The 18,670-nt window shown below is 44.1% G+C and overlaps 1 protein-coding gene across 1 annotated transcript in view; it reads right to left on the bottom strand.

The window, feature by feature from the left end:
* Herc2 (HECT and RLD domain containing E3 ubiquitin protein ligase 2) overlaps positions 1-18,670 on the bottom strand; it is a 224,647-nt gene that overhangs the window by 104,262 nt on the left and 101,715 nt on the right. The window contains exon 52 of the mRNA XM_036183790.1: positions 18,472-18,611. Coding sequence (XP_036039683.1) covers positions 18,472-18,611 — 140 coding nt within the window. The remainder of the gene's footprint in view (positions 1-18,471; positions 18,612-18,670) is intronic.

Below are 18,670 nucleotides of genomic sequence, written 5' to 3'. Positions count from 1 at the left end.
AAGAAAGCCAACAAAAACGCCAATGAAATCATAGATGATAAGAATGCAATTAAGAGGTACGGCAGTGTGCTTTCTCTAGTAAAATCTTCCTACCTGTGAATGCAATAGGTCACCCCAGTATGCAGAAACAAACCTTCTTAATATATAGTTATTTAGTGAGGTTGTGGCTGCACATAGTGATGTACACATGTGCAAGCCTGGGTACATAGAGGACAGATGAAAGTGTAGTGGATGGTGTATAGGCCACCATGTGGGTGCTAGAGGATTTGACCACAAGTCTTCTGTAGAAAGCAATATAAATGCTCTTAACCATCTTTCTAGGCAAACTTAATTCTTAACAGTCTTCAACATACAAAGAGTGTTTTTCAAAGTTTTTACAAATGAATTTTCTTTTGTTTTTTTTGGTGTGTGTTTTGTTTTTCGAGACAGAGTTTTCCCTGTTAGCTTTGTGCCTTTCCTGGAACTCACTTCGGGTTTAGACGAGGTGGCCTCGATTCACAGAGCATCCGCCTGCCTCTGCCTCCCGAGTGCTCGGCATATAAAGGCTTGCGCCAACCACACCCAGCTTACAAATGATTTATATGAACCAGTTTTCTCAGGTCAAAAATCAATATGTCCTACAAAAATGATTATATTGTTGCTTGATGGTTGTCTTTAGACTGGTTCTCATTATGCATTTACAGGCTGGTCTCTGACTCCTGATCCTTCTGCCTCATCTCTAAAGTGGTATTCACAGGTATGCAGCACATGCAAGTATTTCTTGTTTTTTGAAAACAAAGGTATTTGGTATGCTTCCCAAGACTAGTCTGAAAATTTGCTCTACCCTAACACCACCATCCTTGATTTCATGATCTCTTTCTGTAGGGGCCCAGCATATCTATTTGTTAATTTTAGCCAGACAATGTCTAACAACATTGCCAAGAACAGCTTTTGAACTATCAGAGTTCAATCCAATCTTCCTTTTCCACTCCAGAGTAACTGTGGACATACAAGAGGACACAAACTTTTCGAGTGTGTTTCAGTACTTCTAAAGATACAACATCACTTTATCGCTTATCAATGGCTTTGTTTTAAAGCTACGAGAAATTTTAATGAAGAAAACCCATCATTTATCTCAGCAGCAAAAACAGATAACTTTGTTCTGGCATAGCAGAACTGGGGATAAATCTGTAGAATGCGTCTGAGGGGATGCACTCGCTCTTTTAAAAGATGGAGAAAAGTAGCATGTAAGATAATCATCATGAAGACAGGCAGGATACATGAAGCCACTGAACACAGGGTAAGGAGCTATCATCACCATCCATTCCACCGACCTCCTCATCTGAATACTCGTCAGAATACTGTTTCTTGCATCCGAGCAACTCTGTAAACATGGACCATCAGAGTGGATCTAGAGCCACCCAACAAGGCTTCCACACCATGAGCAAAAAAACACTCAGCTTGCCATCAAGACTAATAGCATATGACTTTAAACCCCACCAAACAAGCAAGCAATGGACAAGAAAAAGTCATACAGCAAACCAGACTGCATTCCCGAGGTGCGGTGAGCCGACTTCAGAGCAACTCTATTGTTTTTTTCTTCTGGAAATTCCCATTTCCATGAGCTGTACCACAATAGGCAGAGCAGGAGCTGGTGACTTGCCTGCGCTTTTCTTCGTCCTAGCAAGTGGATGTGTTGTATGGGAGACTCTGGGGTTGTGGGCCTCCGGCAGCTACAGTCTCACACCCTGGACTTTGAAGGATGTGTGGACTTCCACAGCCAACCACTGACAGAGGGCCAAAGCAGCAGCCTGGCAAATAAAGACCGTTAAGGGAGTGTCCTTAATCTAACCTCTACCATCTAAAAAAAGTGACAAACTAACAGCCTTCTATGCAGCTACATGTCAAGAAAGCACAGCATTTTGAGTGTATCTTCAAAATGATAATGAGACATGATAGAGATAGGAAAAGCAAGTGGAAAAGGGAAACGAACTGGTAGTCAAATGGCGCTGCTGACTGCGTTAGTACAAGAGTCGTCAATCAGCCGTTCCTGTCAAGGTGAGGACAAGAGTGTACCTCAAGTTTCCTGTTTATCAAATATAGCTTTCACAGGAGATGGCTGGGTGGCTGAGGACAGTAGTACTGCTTGACAGGAGGATTCATTGGAGGGGAGGCCCTTCAGGGTGACATGGTCCCGGCAGCAGGATCAGGGGACGGCAGCTCGCTCCATGCAGTCTGATTGGTTTGAAAACAAAAAAATTTGTACATTCTAGCTTTCAAAAGCCATATCTCTAGCTAGAAGGTGGATGCCACTTAGGCCCACCGTGGTACCTTTACAACAGCCACGACACGAGAGTTTCTCAGACACCCCGTCCCTCAGGCACACAAATCTGTTAAGATGAAACGCCATCTACACGTTTGGTGACTGGCAGTCAGGCCACATACAAGAGACCTGCTATCTCGCCTTCTTTGAACTGCTTCATTATACCTTGGTATATTTTTCTTACTAGAATATCATTCCTTTCTTTCAAATCTACTTGAACGCTCCCTCTTTAAGATACCCTGAATGAAGAATTCCAGTCTCCTGACATAGCTAGCTTGAGACAGTATCTGCCTAGTTTGTCTTTGGTGGGACAAGCAGTGCCCGTCCGCTCTTCATAGTGTACAGACTTCAATGCGGCTCCGCAGCGGTCCAAGGTCTACTTGTCTATGGAGACCAAAGAACCAGTAGACAGAGCCACATATCCAGGTTCAGTCTCTCCTCTTCCCCAAAACCATCATCTCTGCAACGAGGAAGGCAATGGGGCTGCCTTTCACGGAATAGAACTGATCACACCCACAATTGTTGTCACTGAGCGAAGGAGCTAAGTGAAAGAGCAACAGGCTGAAAGCCAGGAAACCGACACAAGCATTTACTGTCAATCATTAAATGTTTTCCAAATGGACCTGAACATGTACAACCAGGAGACAAATAAAAACATTTCTATTTTTCTTGCGAGATATTCCTAGGAGGAATTTAGTCAGATGATCTAGTTTAACTGAAGCGTATTTCCCTAGAATGAACTCTCGATCCAGTTGGATATGAAGCCATAGCCACATGTGCCTGACAAGCGCAGAACAAGGAGTACAAAAGTGAGGGAGCGAACTTGCCTAAGCAGGGGAATGCATGAGGCCTTGGACAGCACAGCAAGTGTAGGTTACAAGAATGAAATTATAGGAGACCTTGACCTAAAACTTGTACCAATGGGCAGACCAGTTTGTAGCTTAGAGTTGTCCTGCCGTTGGGAGCCCGACAGTGCAGGACAGAATCCTGTTCACAGCAGGGTGTTGCGCCATGATGAGAAGAAATGGAGGGCAATTGGGAGAAACAGACTGAATTGGACCACAAGCTTTTTATATCACAGGCCCTTCCATTCAGAGTTGTGAACTTCAGACGTAAAGGTGTTTACCATATAATGTTGGAAGCACAACAACAAATAATGGGAGAGTCAATTGGGGAGCATGCTCAAAGAGTAGAAGAATGAGCTGGGGTGCGAGTGAAACCACTATGGAATTTCCATGGAATAAGAGCAAGCGAGAAACAAACTCTGAGAATACCAAGGGCAGGAAAGGAAAATATGAGGTTAATAACAGACCAAAGAAAAGAAAGGTTTTTAAGCAAGTTTGCCCACCAACCACATAGAGACCAAACAAGAGAATCCAAAGGCCAAAGTTCTTAGAGCTGACTCTGAGGATGCCTGAGCGGAGAGCGCAGGGTGAAGTGAACCCATATCTAAGTATCTAAGAAAATTAAACTTAGCAGTTAGACGTGATGGGGTTCCAAATATGAGGCCCAAGGGAACCAAAAAAGTACTCTTATATTCCTACTATAGACGGTAAGCGCTAAGCCCATGTGAACTCGTAAGGTCAAACGTCAGTCACATTGAACCCACTCTGACTGGAGGAAACAATCCAGTTCGACTATCTTACCAGGAACACTTGTTACTGACCTGCAAGGCCTTGTTCGCTGATTTACTTTGTTTTGTGCTTTTCCAGTTTTGCTTCAGAAGGTTCCAACTCAGCCCAGACAGATGCATGGGCGTGTGAAAGGCAGATTTGTCACGCTAAGGCCACACAGGGAGTGAAGAAAAGGCACAAACCTTCTAGGAGTTTGCTGATGAGATGAACAAGTCTGAAACTTATTTGAGCCTAATCCCTGAATTTTAAATTAAATACACTACTCTGAGTCATATCTCCTACCTGAAAAATTCTTTGAAAGATCTACAGAACGAATTAAAAGTGTGTATACAACAGAACATTATATTAATGTTTTATTACCAGTTTGTCAACAATAAACACATTCAAGGTAGTAATTATAAGTTAAGACAATTTTTCTGAACATCCCAATTTTCTACGATGTTTATTTATTCCTCATTATAATCAACATGTTTTATTAAAAAAACTTACACAGTCAAATTGCAGTTGAGTTACATCAGAATCATATTAAACCTTTCTCTACTGTCTCTAAGTCATGGACTTTATGTTATTAGTAACTTGTTAGCTTTTAGCATTCAACATAATAAAAAGCATTTTTCTACTAAACATTATTTTTAAGAAACCATTTTTTAGAATCAAATTCTCAGAGAAAAATACATTTTAGCCGGGAGGTGGTGGCGCATGCCTATAATCCCAGCACTTGGAGGCAGAGGCAGGTGGAGCTCTTGTGAGTTCAAGCCAGCCTGGTCTCCAAAGCAAGTTCCAGGAAAGGCACAAAGCTACACAGGGAAACCCTGTCTCGAAAAACAAAAGAAAAAAAAAAAAAAAAAAACATTTAGAAACTCCTATCTTTAAATACTTAAAATTACTTTATAGATTGTAATTAACCTTTTTATGTCATCTGAGACTACAAGTCCCCTCGGTTGCATGCTCCCTATGAGATGGGCCTTCTTTGGAGTACAAGCTAGCATAGGAAGAGAGGAACTCTCATTCACATAGCTTCCCAGAAGGCAACAAAAGGACAGGTTCTTCAAGTTTCTAACATTATAAGGCAGTTTCAGTGCCCCTAACACTCAGCAAAGCTACATACCGGTTTGAGCTGATTCAACGGGCAAACTCGGCACATCCCGCATGTCACAGAACTGCACGGTGATTCTGCCTTTGGGGTGATGCGAGTCACTGTGCCCTCTCCAAACTTCATCATGCATGACACTGGCCTCCAAGGCGCAGTCGGCCATCGATCCCTCCAATCACAGCCAGGACTGCCATGAGGCCCCCACTTCAAGGTTCTCAAGAGTCTGGGAAGTAGTCCTCTAACAGGACCTAGAGCAGAAGGAGGCAGCAAGTGTGAGTGGAAATCCCTCAGAGCTGCCTGGCCTTATGAGTTTAGCTAAATGCAAGCCACTTCCATTCATTACTAATAACTAATAAACTAATTTTAGGGGAACAGAGTATCTCACTACATTGTCCAGACTTGAAATATCTCAAGCAAACCTTTGCCTCATCCTTCAAGCAGCTGGGACTACAGGCATACACATGCCTTTCTGAATTGTTAATTTCTTCAATAATTATTTCCATTTGAAATGCCCTTAAATAAATATTGAAACAAAAATGCTTCATGTTCGAAAAGATAACTTGACAGCTACAGTCCAGCATGCTTTTGAAGACATGGAACACACCCTTTCTGAAGTCTCTCCAGAGCAGCTGTGTGTGACAGAGCAAAGCTGGGAGTTAATGATATTGTTGATGACGGCCATTCCACTGGGTCAGGGAGTGCAGAGTGCGGAGCAGCCCCACCACCTCTTCAGCCAGAGTGCTGCTGTGGTGGCCGTCAAGGAAGCCTGTGGCCGGGCCCTCCGCTTCTCAGTGTGGATTCTGAAGCAGAGAGAAAAATCATGTGGCACCAACTGCTCATTAAACTGGCTACCAAGTAAAGGCACAGCACTCACCTCTAAGTATGGGACATCAGAAGAACAAGTCGTGAGCAAACTGCCCAAGAAACCAAACAGCTTTCCACAAGACACTTCATGTCCCGGCCCTGTCTGTCTTGTCCCATGACGGAAGAACTGCTTGTAGTAAATGAACAGCTAAGATCTGATCAGAGACACATAAAATGACAATTTCCAAAGGAAACATGATTTTATCCCTTATATAAAATTAATGATGCACAACTTTGACATTCATGATTAATCAAGTTGGTTAACAGGAAAGATTATCAGAAATTCAAAATGTGTGTATTTTAAGTGAAACTATTTTTAAACTTAATTCTTTGCAACCATACTACTATTTCAATGGGGCAGAGAGAGCAGTTAATGTGAAAAGGCAAATAAATATATTTACAACTAAGTGACTGCAGTAATCAAGAACTCAGCAGCCACAGCACAAAAGGTCTACTTTTCACTTGCTGCTATTTGCTACATTCACTGCTCAACAAATTAACATGGTTTCAGGGTCAGGGAGCTTCAGTACTGCCCTCTCTCTCAGTGAATTGGGTTTTGCTCGCAGCACATTACTGTCTCTGCAGTGAGCAGCAGTGAAGGGTGCATGTCCCTCCACAACCTTCATGAGCAACGTAATCCACCGTGGGGAGCTGAGGCACCACAGGCCTGCGGGGTGAGTGCGATGCTCCGCACAAAGCCCAGTGTACACAGCTCCGGTTGCTGCTCCCTGCACACCAGTCTGTCTGGAGGAGCTGCCAGAGGAGATAAGACATGCTTGAACCAAGATGGCTAGAAATCAATAGCATGAGCACAACCCTTGCATTTAACAACCTACTAATTCATTTTGGGTAATATAAGCTACTTTACAAGCGGACTGTGAGAGATGGGGAAGGCTTTTAAGGTAGTTCAACAAATATTTCACAGCATTTTTTAAACCTTTAAATGTATGTAACTCAATAGTCAATTTAATCTATTTATACAGTTCCTAGACAATATAATCTATAATTCTAACAACAGTAATTTACATATGCATCTATTACACTTTTTAAGCTCATGTGTCTTAAACGTCCCCATGATCCCATTTTGATCTACATCATAAATGTCCCATCCAGGTTTACTTATTTTTTCTCTATGTAACCAGAACACATGAGCCACCACTACCTCTCTAATTCTGGATTAGAGGACGTGCTAACATGCACAATAAGAATGAAGTTTTCTTTGTTCCTACTGACTTCCCAGGGTCCAAAGGACATGGCTCCCTTTCTACTCTCTCTCAAGCTAGGATGTAGCCTGAGGTCTGAGTGCCCATTGGACACTGCAGTGACTTTCCCAGATCCTACTGCAGCAACAGCAGCAGCTTATCTTCCCACTAGCCCATGTGCCTTCCAAGCTTACTATGACCCATGTCATACATAAGACACAGGCTCATACACTAACATTCACATATATACTTAGTACACTAACTCATAAAATTACTGAGAAATACTCAAATGCTCTCTGCCATAGTCACTCACGAATACTGACACATGCTCACCTTTACCACTCTGAATCACTAGTAGAATCATAATTACACAATCCCTATGTCTCACACAATTACATACAGAACTAGACGCAAGCCCACACTTTGCATGCACCCCTACATGATCCCTCTCCCATTTACACATAAAATAAGACATGCCTAGACAATTCTCAGACTAAAACATTCATACACATCACCTATGCACATACATGTGCTCACTTTCTCCCTCTATCATCAATCAAGCCTCCTCCAAAATTCTGACCTTTACTCTCTTACGTACCTTCACAATAGTGCAATCACACAAATCACTGTCAAACAGACACCAATGCATGTGCCTGAGTTACATTATATATACACTCAAATACCTGCCCCATACTATCACATGTTATCACAACCATGTGTACTCATGTTTATCCCTCACCCACATACACATTCCCTCACTCTCACTGGCACTGACACTTAGGTATGCTCATTATCCATACTTGGTTTTGCAACTTACACTCAGTAAAACTCCAACATACCTCATCACTCCTGTACACTCAAGCACTATTCATACACATTCACTCTCACTTTCTCACACACTTGCAACCACACAAACTAGAACACACACAGCTCATTCACACTACATCTGATACAGCTACTATCGCACAGCCGTATGCTCTCACAGACATTCACTTACACACATATTCACACACCCACACTCAAACAAATCTTCATGCTTCCAACACAAGATCACTCATCCAGTGTGCTCTATTATTGCTGTCACTTGACCAATTGGAATTAAGTAAAACCCAAGATGCTAGGTATACCTGTGAGGAATTTTTCTTGATTATCTGAGGTAGGAAGACACATCTTAAATCTGGACCACACCTTCTGGTGTTGGCAGCCTACATAACGCACATGGAAGAAGGAAGCATCTATTTCTTTGCCTGCTTTGCATTCGCTCTCACTGGCAAGTTCATTCCTTCATTGGTATTAGAGCCTACTTCTTTGGATTCTTAGAGCCTACTTCTTTGGGATTCTTAGAGCCTACTTCTTTGGGATTCTGGCATATACTGAAGGCCAGTACGACATTAAGCCTTGTGGACCAAAAACACTACTGGATTTTTGTTTGTTTGTTTGGTTGGTTGGTTTTTTTTAAAGATTTATTTATTTATTATATACACAGAAGAGAGTGCCAGATCTCACTACAGATGGTTGTGAGCCACCATGTGGGTGCTGAGAATCAAACTCAGGACCTCTGGAAGAGCAGTTGTGCTCTTAACCTCTAAGCCATGGTCTCCAGCCCATAACTCTGGATTCTTGAACTTTCTGTTAGGAGATAGCCAATGTTGAAATAGTTGGACCATAGCCTGTGATGAGATTCTATCAGTTCTGTTTCTCTAGGAGACTCGACTAAAACATTCAGCAATGACAAATACTTCTGTCTCATATCAACATACTGAAATTTTAAGCACTCATACACAGCTAACACACACACTACTCTTTTAGGTCAGGAAGGAACGTGGCTCTGCTGCACGCCTGCTTTGAGGATTTCTAGTCTCGAGAAACTAAGGAAGCAAAACATCAGAGGTTGACTAGCTCTCACACATACACTTCCCCCAACTCCATCCCTACCCCCTCATTCACATGTTAAAGCATTTTAACTCCAGTATCTCAAATGTGATCTTGTCTGGAAATGGAGGTTAGATTGGATGAGGTCAACTGTTACTCTTGTAAAAAGTAAATCTGAAACACAACACACACACATGCAGAAGAAAGTTGTGACAAGAAGACAAAGACTAGGGTGAAAGCCTACAAGCCAAAAATGCCAAGCAAACCACCAATACTAGAGAAGCCAGAACAGATATCTCCCTTGGTAGTCTCAGAAGGAATCAGCCCAACAAGATTTTCTTATTTACAGCTTCCTTGGTAGAGCAGCCCTAGGAGCCTTACTACATATATCCTCACATGCATTCTGATTCATGTTCTCACATCCAGACAAGATGAGAGATTTACACATCTCTCCACGCTGAGTCTCTGTGGCCCATAGTTACTCTTTCATACATGGCTTATCTGTTGTTCCGCTTTCCACTACATTCGCAGCACGCCCACACAAGTCTTGGTAGCCTCGCTCTGCCATGATGTCAGCATGAACTCCAACAGAGAGACACAGAGTTTGCAGTAAGTTAATAATGCTGGTCTAGCATCATCGCTGTGGGGTGAATGTTCCTTTCACCTTGTTCAGCTTCTGAAAAAGAGGATGAAAAAAAGAAACAATATTCACAACTAAAATCATCTGTAGATGTCATTTAAGTATTTATACACAATTCTTTTTTTCCTTTTCAAAGAAAAAACGTATTTAGAGTAGTTTTAGGTTCAAAGTAAATATAAGAAGATACGAGATATAACAAACTTTTTTTATACTGGAAAGGGCATTCTTTGCCAAGAAAGATGAAAGTTAGAATTTATTCTCTTTCTCCCTCTTTTCTTTCCCCAGAGACAGGGTCTCAATATGTTTGTCCAGCCTAACTCAAATCCCTGGGTTCAAGAGATGCTCCTGTCTCAGCCTCTTGCCACTGCACCTGGCTACCCAATCATTCCTGGTTCACCTTCCGCAAAGAAAATGAGATTTAGGAGGAGGAGGTGCAGGTGCACAGTCTGTGAAAGAAAGCCAGAGGAAAACCTCCAGTGTCTTCTTTTTTCAGGAACATCCTTTTTGATTGTATGATACAGGGCTTTCGCTGAAACTTTGTGAATTGCTGATTAGGCTAGCAAGTCTGGCCAGTGAATCCAATACCAATCAGAGTTGGGATTATAAGCATGTATTATCACCACACCAACGTTTGCTGGAGATCTAATTCAAGTCCTCATGTTTGCACAATAATTATCACTTTATTGAACTGAGCTATCTATCCCACACCCTAGAAAATGAGATTGGAGTAACAGTGTTTAAGCAACCTTAGAACAATGAATAGTCCAAGGTTTCCCTTCTTTAAAAAGACAACTTACTGTCGGGCAGCAGTGGCACACACCTTTAATTCCCAGCACTCGGGAGGCAGAGGCAGGCGGATTTCTGTGAGTTTGAGGCAGCCTGGTCTACAGAACGAGATCCAGGACAGGCACCAAAAACTATACAGAGAAACTTATCTCAAAAAACAAAACCAACAGCAAAAAAGACAACTTATCAAATGTTTAGGAGCTACAACCTGAGTGAAGGCAAAGCCATCAGCATCCCATGATCAGCCACTTACATGGGGTGGCCAGTCCAGCTGTGGGACAAGGAGGCCACCAGTCTGCCACATATCCACCTCTTCCCTGGCTCACTCAACAATGAAGAATACCCCCAGATACACCTGAAAAAAGGAAGGGGCTACAAGTGGTCCAGAGCCACATACATAGCTCAAATGCTCTGACAGTACAGCCAACACCTACCCATAAGATGTCACATGCATCACTTCCAACAGTCACCCACAGCAATCACTTGCTGTTTTCATCTAAATGTGCATGCTTTTCTGAGCCCAATGTATTTTATGGACAGCCTCTCTTGTGTTCTGCACTAGAGGCTCTCTTTTTAGCATACACTCCAAGTATAATCTAATGGCTGTAACAGCTGTTTCTAACATGATGGCACTGCACATAATGGTTGGCAGAGCCCTAGGAAGGAGCTCTGGCTCTCAAGTCTCAGTAAGCCTAGCATGTGATACTTCATTCGCATGACTCAGGGTCTTTTGTACAGATCTTTAAAAAATGCATTCCTACAGCATTGAATTTCCTGTGAGAGAACAAATTCACGGATCCACATCCAATTTCTCTGAATTGCTGGATACAAAGAAGTACTAACTCAGCATTATGAGAAGCATTCCAAATCAAGGAATATGGGAGGTGCTTAAGGAAGCAGGTAGGGCCACACCTTGCAACTTGAAGCTAGTGGAGGAAAAAAAACAGAGTCCAGAAAAACACAACACAACACTGATCCACCGTGCCACCATCCTATCTCAGGCTCACATTTGGACTAACTACACAGACCAATGAGAAGTAAGTTGGCTTAGTGGGTAGTACTTGCTGCTAAGTCTGAGAATCTCACTTTGCTCCCAGAATCTACCTGGTGAAAGGACAGAAGTGGCTCTCACAAGCTGTCCTCTAACCTCCACAGGGATGCTGTGGAATGTCTGTGCCTTGACCCGAACAAAACAAACGAATGAATGAATGAATGAATAAATAAATAAATAAGTTGAAAGACCCCCCGCACCCCTATAGTAATGCTATGTTGCAAGGCTTATAAGGGAACAAAAGACAGTTCCAGGAAATAGAATGGCCCCACCGCAGCCCAGATAGCCGATAGTTAAGCAGGATGTCAGGGGCAGACTGCCTGGCGTCAGTGCGGGAGGGCCAGAGCAGCTGGAATTCTAGATAGGGTTTGAGCCAACACACATATCTGGTTACCAAGGGAAAAACCCACAAACCGCCCTGAGCCTGAGTTCACGCCCCATTTGATTTATGCTCATATATTCGCGCCTCACTTTGACAGAGCTTTGTCCAATTAGAACCCTTTGACTATTCGCGCCTCACTTTGAATTGTCCAATCAGAGCTTTGTCCAATTAGAACCCTTTGACTATTCGCGCCTCACTTGACAGAGCTTTGTCCAATTAGAACCCTTTGACTATTCGCGCCTCACTTTGAATTGTCCAATCAGAGGCTTTGTCCAATTAGAACCCTTTGACTATTCGCGCCTCACTTTGAATTGTCCAATCAGAGCTTTGTCCAATTAGAACCCTTTGACTATTCGCGCCTCACTTTGACAGAGCTTTGTCCAATTAGAACCCTTTGACTATTCGCGCCTCACTTGAATTGTCCAATCAGAGCTTTGTAACCATTCGCGCCTTGTTTAAATTATCCAATCAGAACCCTTTGACTAATGCTTTCCGCGCTTCTTGCTATAAAAACCATCTTACCAACCCAGAGGCGCGCAAGTTTTCCGAGAGACTTGGTTGCCCCAGGTACCTGTGTTTAAATAAACCTCGTGCTGTTCATCTGATCCGTGGTCTCTGCGTGCTCCTTGAGCCGGGGGTCTCTCCTGAGGGAGACCTCTCCGGGGGTCTTTCATTTGGCGAGCCAGCCAGGAGGCAGAGACCCTCTACTCCACGGACCACCAACCCACCATCAAGGAGATAAGCCGGCCGTGCCTCGGTATTTATGTTTAAGCTCGAGCCGTCCTGTGTCCGTTTTGTCTCTGTGCTGTCTGTTTCTATGTTTGAGCTCTGTTCCTGCGCAGCGTCCGGAGGGACCAGGAAGGAGGGGGCAAGGTCTGCCGTGAGGCCGGCCGCCTGATTGTGAGTGCCGGGAGAGGAGGCAGGCAGACTTGCCGTGAGGCCGGGCCGCCTGAGTCCCGCACTAGGGTATCTCCCCTTAGTGTTCTGTATCGGGGTGAGGCTGAAGGGGCTGACGAGCCCGGACTTCGCTCACCAAACCTGGAAAACGTTCCATGGGAGTCTGAAGTCCCCTTTGGGGCACGGTTTTTCGGGGCCTCCCAGGTATCGAGGGATACGTGGTGTTGGCAGGGGACGGAGGCGCAAACCCTCCCAACTCTGAGTTCTTGCTTTCGGTTTTGCGCCGAAGCCGCGCAGCGCGATTTGTTGTAACGTCTGTTGTTTGTCTGTTTCTTGTTTGCTGCCTAATTCTTCTTTATCTAGACACCAGAATGGGACAAACCGTCGCTACGCCCTGAGCCTCACTCTCGACCGCTGGTCGGACGTAAAAGGCCGTGGCAACAATGAAGGAGTCATCATCAAAAAGAATAATGGACCACTCTCTGCGAGGCCGAATGGGTTATGATGGGTGTCGGCTGGCCCCGAGAGGGCTCCTTTAACCTCTCTTGATTTCACAGATTGAAGGGAAGATTTATGCCCCCAACCCCACGGGCACCCGGACCAGGTCCCCTACATAGCACTATTGAGATCCCTGGTAGAAAACCCATTTCCATGGGTCAAGCCCTTCCTCCTAGGTCCCTCTACAACCCTTTGGCTTCTCCCCCGCCCTCCGCACCTCCTGCGATTTCTTCCTCCTCTTTATACCCTATACTTCCCCGCAAAGAGGCTCTCAAGCCTTCCGTCCTCCCCTCCGACCTAGACTCTCCCCCTCTCTCTCCTAACAGCTGAGCCGCCGCCTTATCGCGCGGCACCGGCCGCGCCAGCCGCGGGACGGAAACAGGGATGACGGCCATCGGAGGGGCAGCAGCCCCTGAGAAGATGGCAACTGGCGGGGACAACAGGGGGACCCCGGCTCCCTCACCCATCGCCGGTCGCCTTCGGGCCCGCCGGGATGACACCCCCCTGGAATCCAAGGCCTTTCCCCTCAGAGAAGGGCCGGCCGCCATCTCCAGACTGGCCATTCTCGGCCTCTGATCTCTATAACTGGAAACAATTTAACCCCCCGTTTTCCAAAGATCCCGTGGCATTAACCAACTTGATTGAGTCTATCCTAGTGACCCATCGGCCAACCTGGGATGACTGCCAACAGCTTTTGCAGACCCTCCTGACTTGGGAGGAGAAGCAGCGGGTGTTCCTGGAAGCACGGAAGCTGGTCCCCGGCGAAGGGGAGACCTACCCAGCTCCCCAATCTCATTGACATAGCCTTTCCCCTCACGCAGCCGAGATTGGGATTATCCACCGATGAAGGTAGGGGACACCTCGTCTCTATCGCCAGTTGCTTTTAGCGGGTCTCCGTGCCGCTGCTAGGCGGCCCACTAATTTGGCCCAGGTAAGAAGCACTATCCAGGGAAGGGAGGAGACGCCTGCCGCATTCTTAGAAAGGCTAAAAGAGGCTTATAGAATGTACACCCCTATGATCCAGAGACCAGGGCAGGCGCCAGGAGTTATCCTGTCTTTATCTACCAGTCGAGCCCAGATATCAGGACTAAGTTACAGAGGTTAGAAGGACTGTCGACACTGAATCTTTCGGATCTGCTGAAGGAGGCAGAGAAAGTATTTAACAAGAGGGAAACCCCGGAGGAAAGGGGAGAGAGGATGTGGCAGAAGCAGGAGAGAGGGACAAGAGACGACACAAGGAGATCAAGACACTGGCCGCCGTAGTGTTGCAGGGTCAGGACAGAGAGAGAGTTAGGATGGGAGAACGAAGGCGACCCCCCTTGGAAAAGGACCAGTGTGCATACTGCAAGGGAAAAGGACATTGGGCTCGGGAATGGCCACAGAGACCACAGGGACCCCGACGACCCGACCCAAGGCTTGTGACCTCCTTAATCTGGAAGACTAGGGGGTCCAGGCCAGGAGCCCCCCCTGAGCCTCGGATAACCCTCAAGATCGGGGGGCAACCATAACCTTCCTAGTTGATACGGGGGCCCAACATTCGGTCCTGACCCATACTGGGCCCCCTCAGTGACCGTTCCGCCTTGGTCCAGGGGGCCACCGGTAGTAGAGGATACCGGTGGACGACTGAAAGAGAAAAGTCCAGTTGGCGTCGGGGCAAGTAACCCATTCTTTCCTACATATACCCGACTGCCCTCACCCGTTGCTGGGCCGGGACTTACTGACCAATTAAAAGCACAGATTTACTTTGATGAAAGAGGACCCACGGTCACGGGGCCTGGGGAACCCCTTTACAAGTCCTCGCCCTAAATCTGAAGAAGAATACCGCCTTTTCGAGCCTGAGCCCCTGAAGAACCACCGGGTGAGATGCAGGACTGGCTAGACAGGTTAATGTAACAATACAACTAAGAATTTCATGAGCAAATTTTAAAAAGGTAAGCCTCCAATGAAGAGGTACTAAAAACCTAGCATGAACTGAGAAGCAACAGTTCACAAAAAAAAAAAAAAAAAAAAAAAGGATTGAGACAAAAGCAAATACAGATCAAAGAGTGCGCCCCAAATAGAAGAAAATACAGCAAAGTCAACATGTGAAAAAAAGAGTGACGAACAATTTTCTAAAACTAACCCAAACTACCAAGCCACAAAATGAAGAAGTGAATATAATACTGGTAAATATAAAAACATGCCTCTATGCACGTGTAAAATTTATAACGTTAATACAAAGATATTTCAAAATCAGATTAAGAGGAAACAAATACATGGGGATTAATGGCCCCACAATTAGACTTTTAGCTGACCTTTAACAAAAAGACACCAAAACAAATTCCAATGGCACAGAATTTTTAAAGTGATGAAAGAAAATGCCCAGGAAAAAATAAATACTCAAAACTATGAGCAGACTAGTGCATGCCTATAATCTCAGCACTAAGGAGACAGAGGCAAGAGGATCAACAACAGACTCCACTACATACCAGTGTGAGGCTAGCCTGACTTCCTATCTCTCACACACACACACACACACACCACACACACCACACACACACACACACCACACACACGTTAGAGCTACTAAGATTAGCAAAATACAGTACTTCAGTACTTGCACATCAGTTTATTACACACATCCTCACAACAGCAACTCCATTTAAAATAGCATGAAAAAGCCAACATGCTCAGGAATAATTTGGACAATGTCTGCTGCCTATATAATGAAAATTACAAAGCACTGCTGAACAGGAAGACTGAACAGTCAGGCCAAACACAAAGATTTCTCCCTACATGGGCCAGGGAAACGGAATGTTGAAAATGGTCATGTCTAAAGCATACAGATTTCTATACAAGCCTTATGAATACCAAGTGGCTTTTTAAAAATCAGGAGTAGAAAAATGCACCCCAAAATTCATGTAGGGCACTGGTTCTCAATGTTCCTAATGCTAAGACCTTTAATACAGTTCCTCAGGCTGTGGTAACCCTCAATCATAAAATTATTTTCGTTGCTACTTCATAACTGTAGTTTTGCTACTGTTGTGAATTGTAATATAAATTTCTGTGTTTTCCGGTGATCTGTGAAAAGGTCATTAGACAATCCGCCCCCGTCCCCAAGGGTCGGACCACAAGTTGAGAACCACTGATGTTAGGGGAATCAAACTTGGCTCACAAGCTTTGTACAGCCAGAGCCTGTAGCAGCTGAGGCAATCCTGCTAGGTAATCATTTAAAAAAAAAAATAGTGCAAAACCAATTTTCCACCAGAGAGGATACTATATATAAGTAGCCAAAACAATACACAGAAGCATAGACTTGACAAATTATTTTGTCATTAGGGAAATTCAAATCAAAAATTTAAGAAACATTTCTACCTACTATGAAGGACATCATAAAAAAAAAAAAAAACAAAACTAAAGACTTACAAATGCTAAAAAGGATGTGAACTTAGCCAGATGCTGCTACATTGCTAGTGGTTATATAAAAAAGCACAGCTACTGGTGAAACAATTCTGGCAGTAGCTCCAAGGTACACAGCCCACAATTTAAAACCAAGACACAGACAGATACCATGCACACCAATGTTAATGCCTACATCATTCACAACAGCCCAACACGGGAAAACAAATACTAAATGGCCATGAATAAATGAATGGAAAAAAGCGCTTGGGTATATACATACAGTGGACAATTGTAAACTACCAACTATGTAAGACATACTCTGATTAAACATTACAACACAGATAACCCTGAAGATAGCGAGGTAAACTGAGACTTTAATCAGCAGAGTAAATATTTCATCGCTCTGCCTACAAGATCTGCTGTGGATATCGCTCTGTACAAATAAAATGCTGTTTGGCCAGTGGCTAGGCAGGAAAGTATAGGCGGGACAAGAGAGAAGAGGGATTCTGGGATGTAGAAGGCTGGGAGAGAGACACCGCCAGCCGCCGCCATGAGAAAGCAAACATGTAAAGACACTGGTAAGCCACAAGCCATGTGGCAAAGTATAGACTAACAGAAATGGGTTAATTTAAGATAGAAAAGGTAGATAACAAGCAGCCTGCCACGGCCACACAGTTTGTAAGCAATATAAGTTTTGTGTGGCTTTCTTGGTTGGGTCTGAGCGACTTTGGGACTGGTGGGTAAGAGAGATTTGTCCTGACTGGGCCAGGCAGGAAAACTCTAACTACAATGATCTACTAAAGTAAACAAAATCACAGACACAGAAAGACAAGCTGACATAAGCTTGAGTCATTTGGGAAGAGGGACTATCAATTAAAAAAATACCTCCGTAAGATTTGTCTGTGGGCAAGTTCGCAGTACATTTTCTTTCTTTCTTTTTATTATTATTAAGAGATTTTCTATTCATTTTACATTACCACAAATTCCCCTCTCCTCCCACCCCCCCACGCCCCTACCCCGCCTTCTCTCCCAACCCACCCCCCATTTCAACCTCTCCAAGGCAAGGTCTCCATTGGGGAGTCAGGTACAGTTGAGTCACGTCCAAGCCCCTCATTTTCTTAATTACTGTCTGATATGGAGAACCTAGCCCCTAATGGGTGCCACCCATGGTCAAATGGTCCTAGGTCCAAAAAGAAAGCAGACTCAGCAAGCCAGAGATAGGAACAAGCCAGGGGTGGGAGCAAGCCAATAGGCAGCACTCCTCTATGGCCTCTGATTCAGTTCCTGCCTCCAGATTCCTGCCCTGACTTCCCTGGATTATGAATTTGTAAACTGTAAAATTAAATAAATCCTTTCTTCCCTAAGCTGCTTTTGGTCATGGTGTTTGATCACAGTAATAGGAAGCCTAACTAAGACACCAGGATTAGAAAAGAGAAGATGAGGAAGTTAATGCTAGTTTTTGGTGGACACAAATACTTTTGAAAATACATAGTAGAGACAGTTGTACAACATCATACTTAACACATTCACTGTACATTTATAATGGCAAATGCTATGCTCTGTGCATCACATCAATAAAAATATGTAACACAAATGAAAACTTATACTCCACCAAGTTCCACTGCATCCACTAAACATGCTTAGTTTCTGAAAATAATTCTAACATTTCTTCTGGAAATTCAGACAAACAAACCTTACTACTCTAAAAGAAAGAAGTAGGGAAACTTCAGGGGAGGAAATGGATCAGACTGCCCCTTCTCTCTAACTACAACACTCACTGTACACCTACGACCCTAACAGCAAACTTCAGTAATCACTTCACTAGTGGTATATGATGATGGAAGAGAAAAGGTGAGCATTCAGCTCTACCTGGCTCATTTATCCTGCCGAAAGTATGCCTGGTGTTGTGTTTTTTCGTCTTGAAGCATGTCTCACAAAAATCAAAGTCATCACAATTCCTGCATTTGAATCTAGACCCATTGATAGGGAAAGTCTGACAGCCATCACACCTGTTTTTAAAGTAGATAAGAAAATGATGAGGTCATTTTTAAATCATTTTAAAAGAAAA

The sequence above is a fragment of the Onychomys torridus genome, chromosome 1, assembly GCF_903995425.1.
Source record: "Onychomys torridus chromosome 1, mOncTor1.1, whole genome shotgun sequence".
Taxonomy (NCBI): domain Eukaryota; kingdom Metazoa; phylum Chordata; class Mammalia; order Rodentia; family Cricetidae; genus Onychomys; species Onychomys torridus.
The sequence above is the reverse complement of the archived record's forward strand: the minus strand, read 5'-3'. Positions and strand labels throughout refer to the sequence as shown.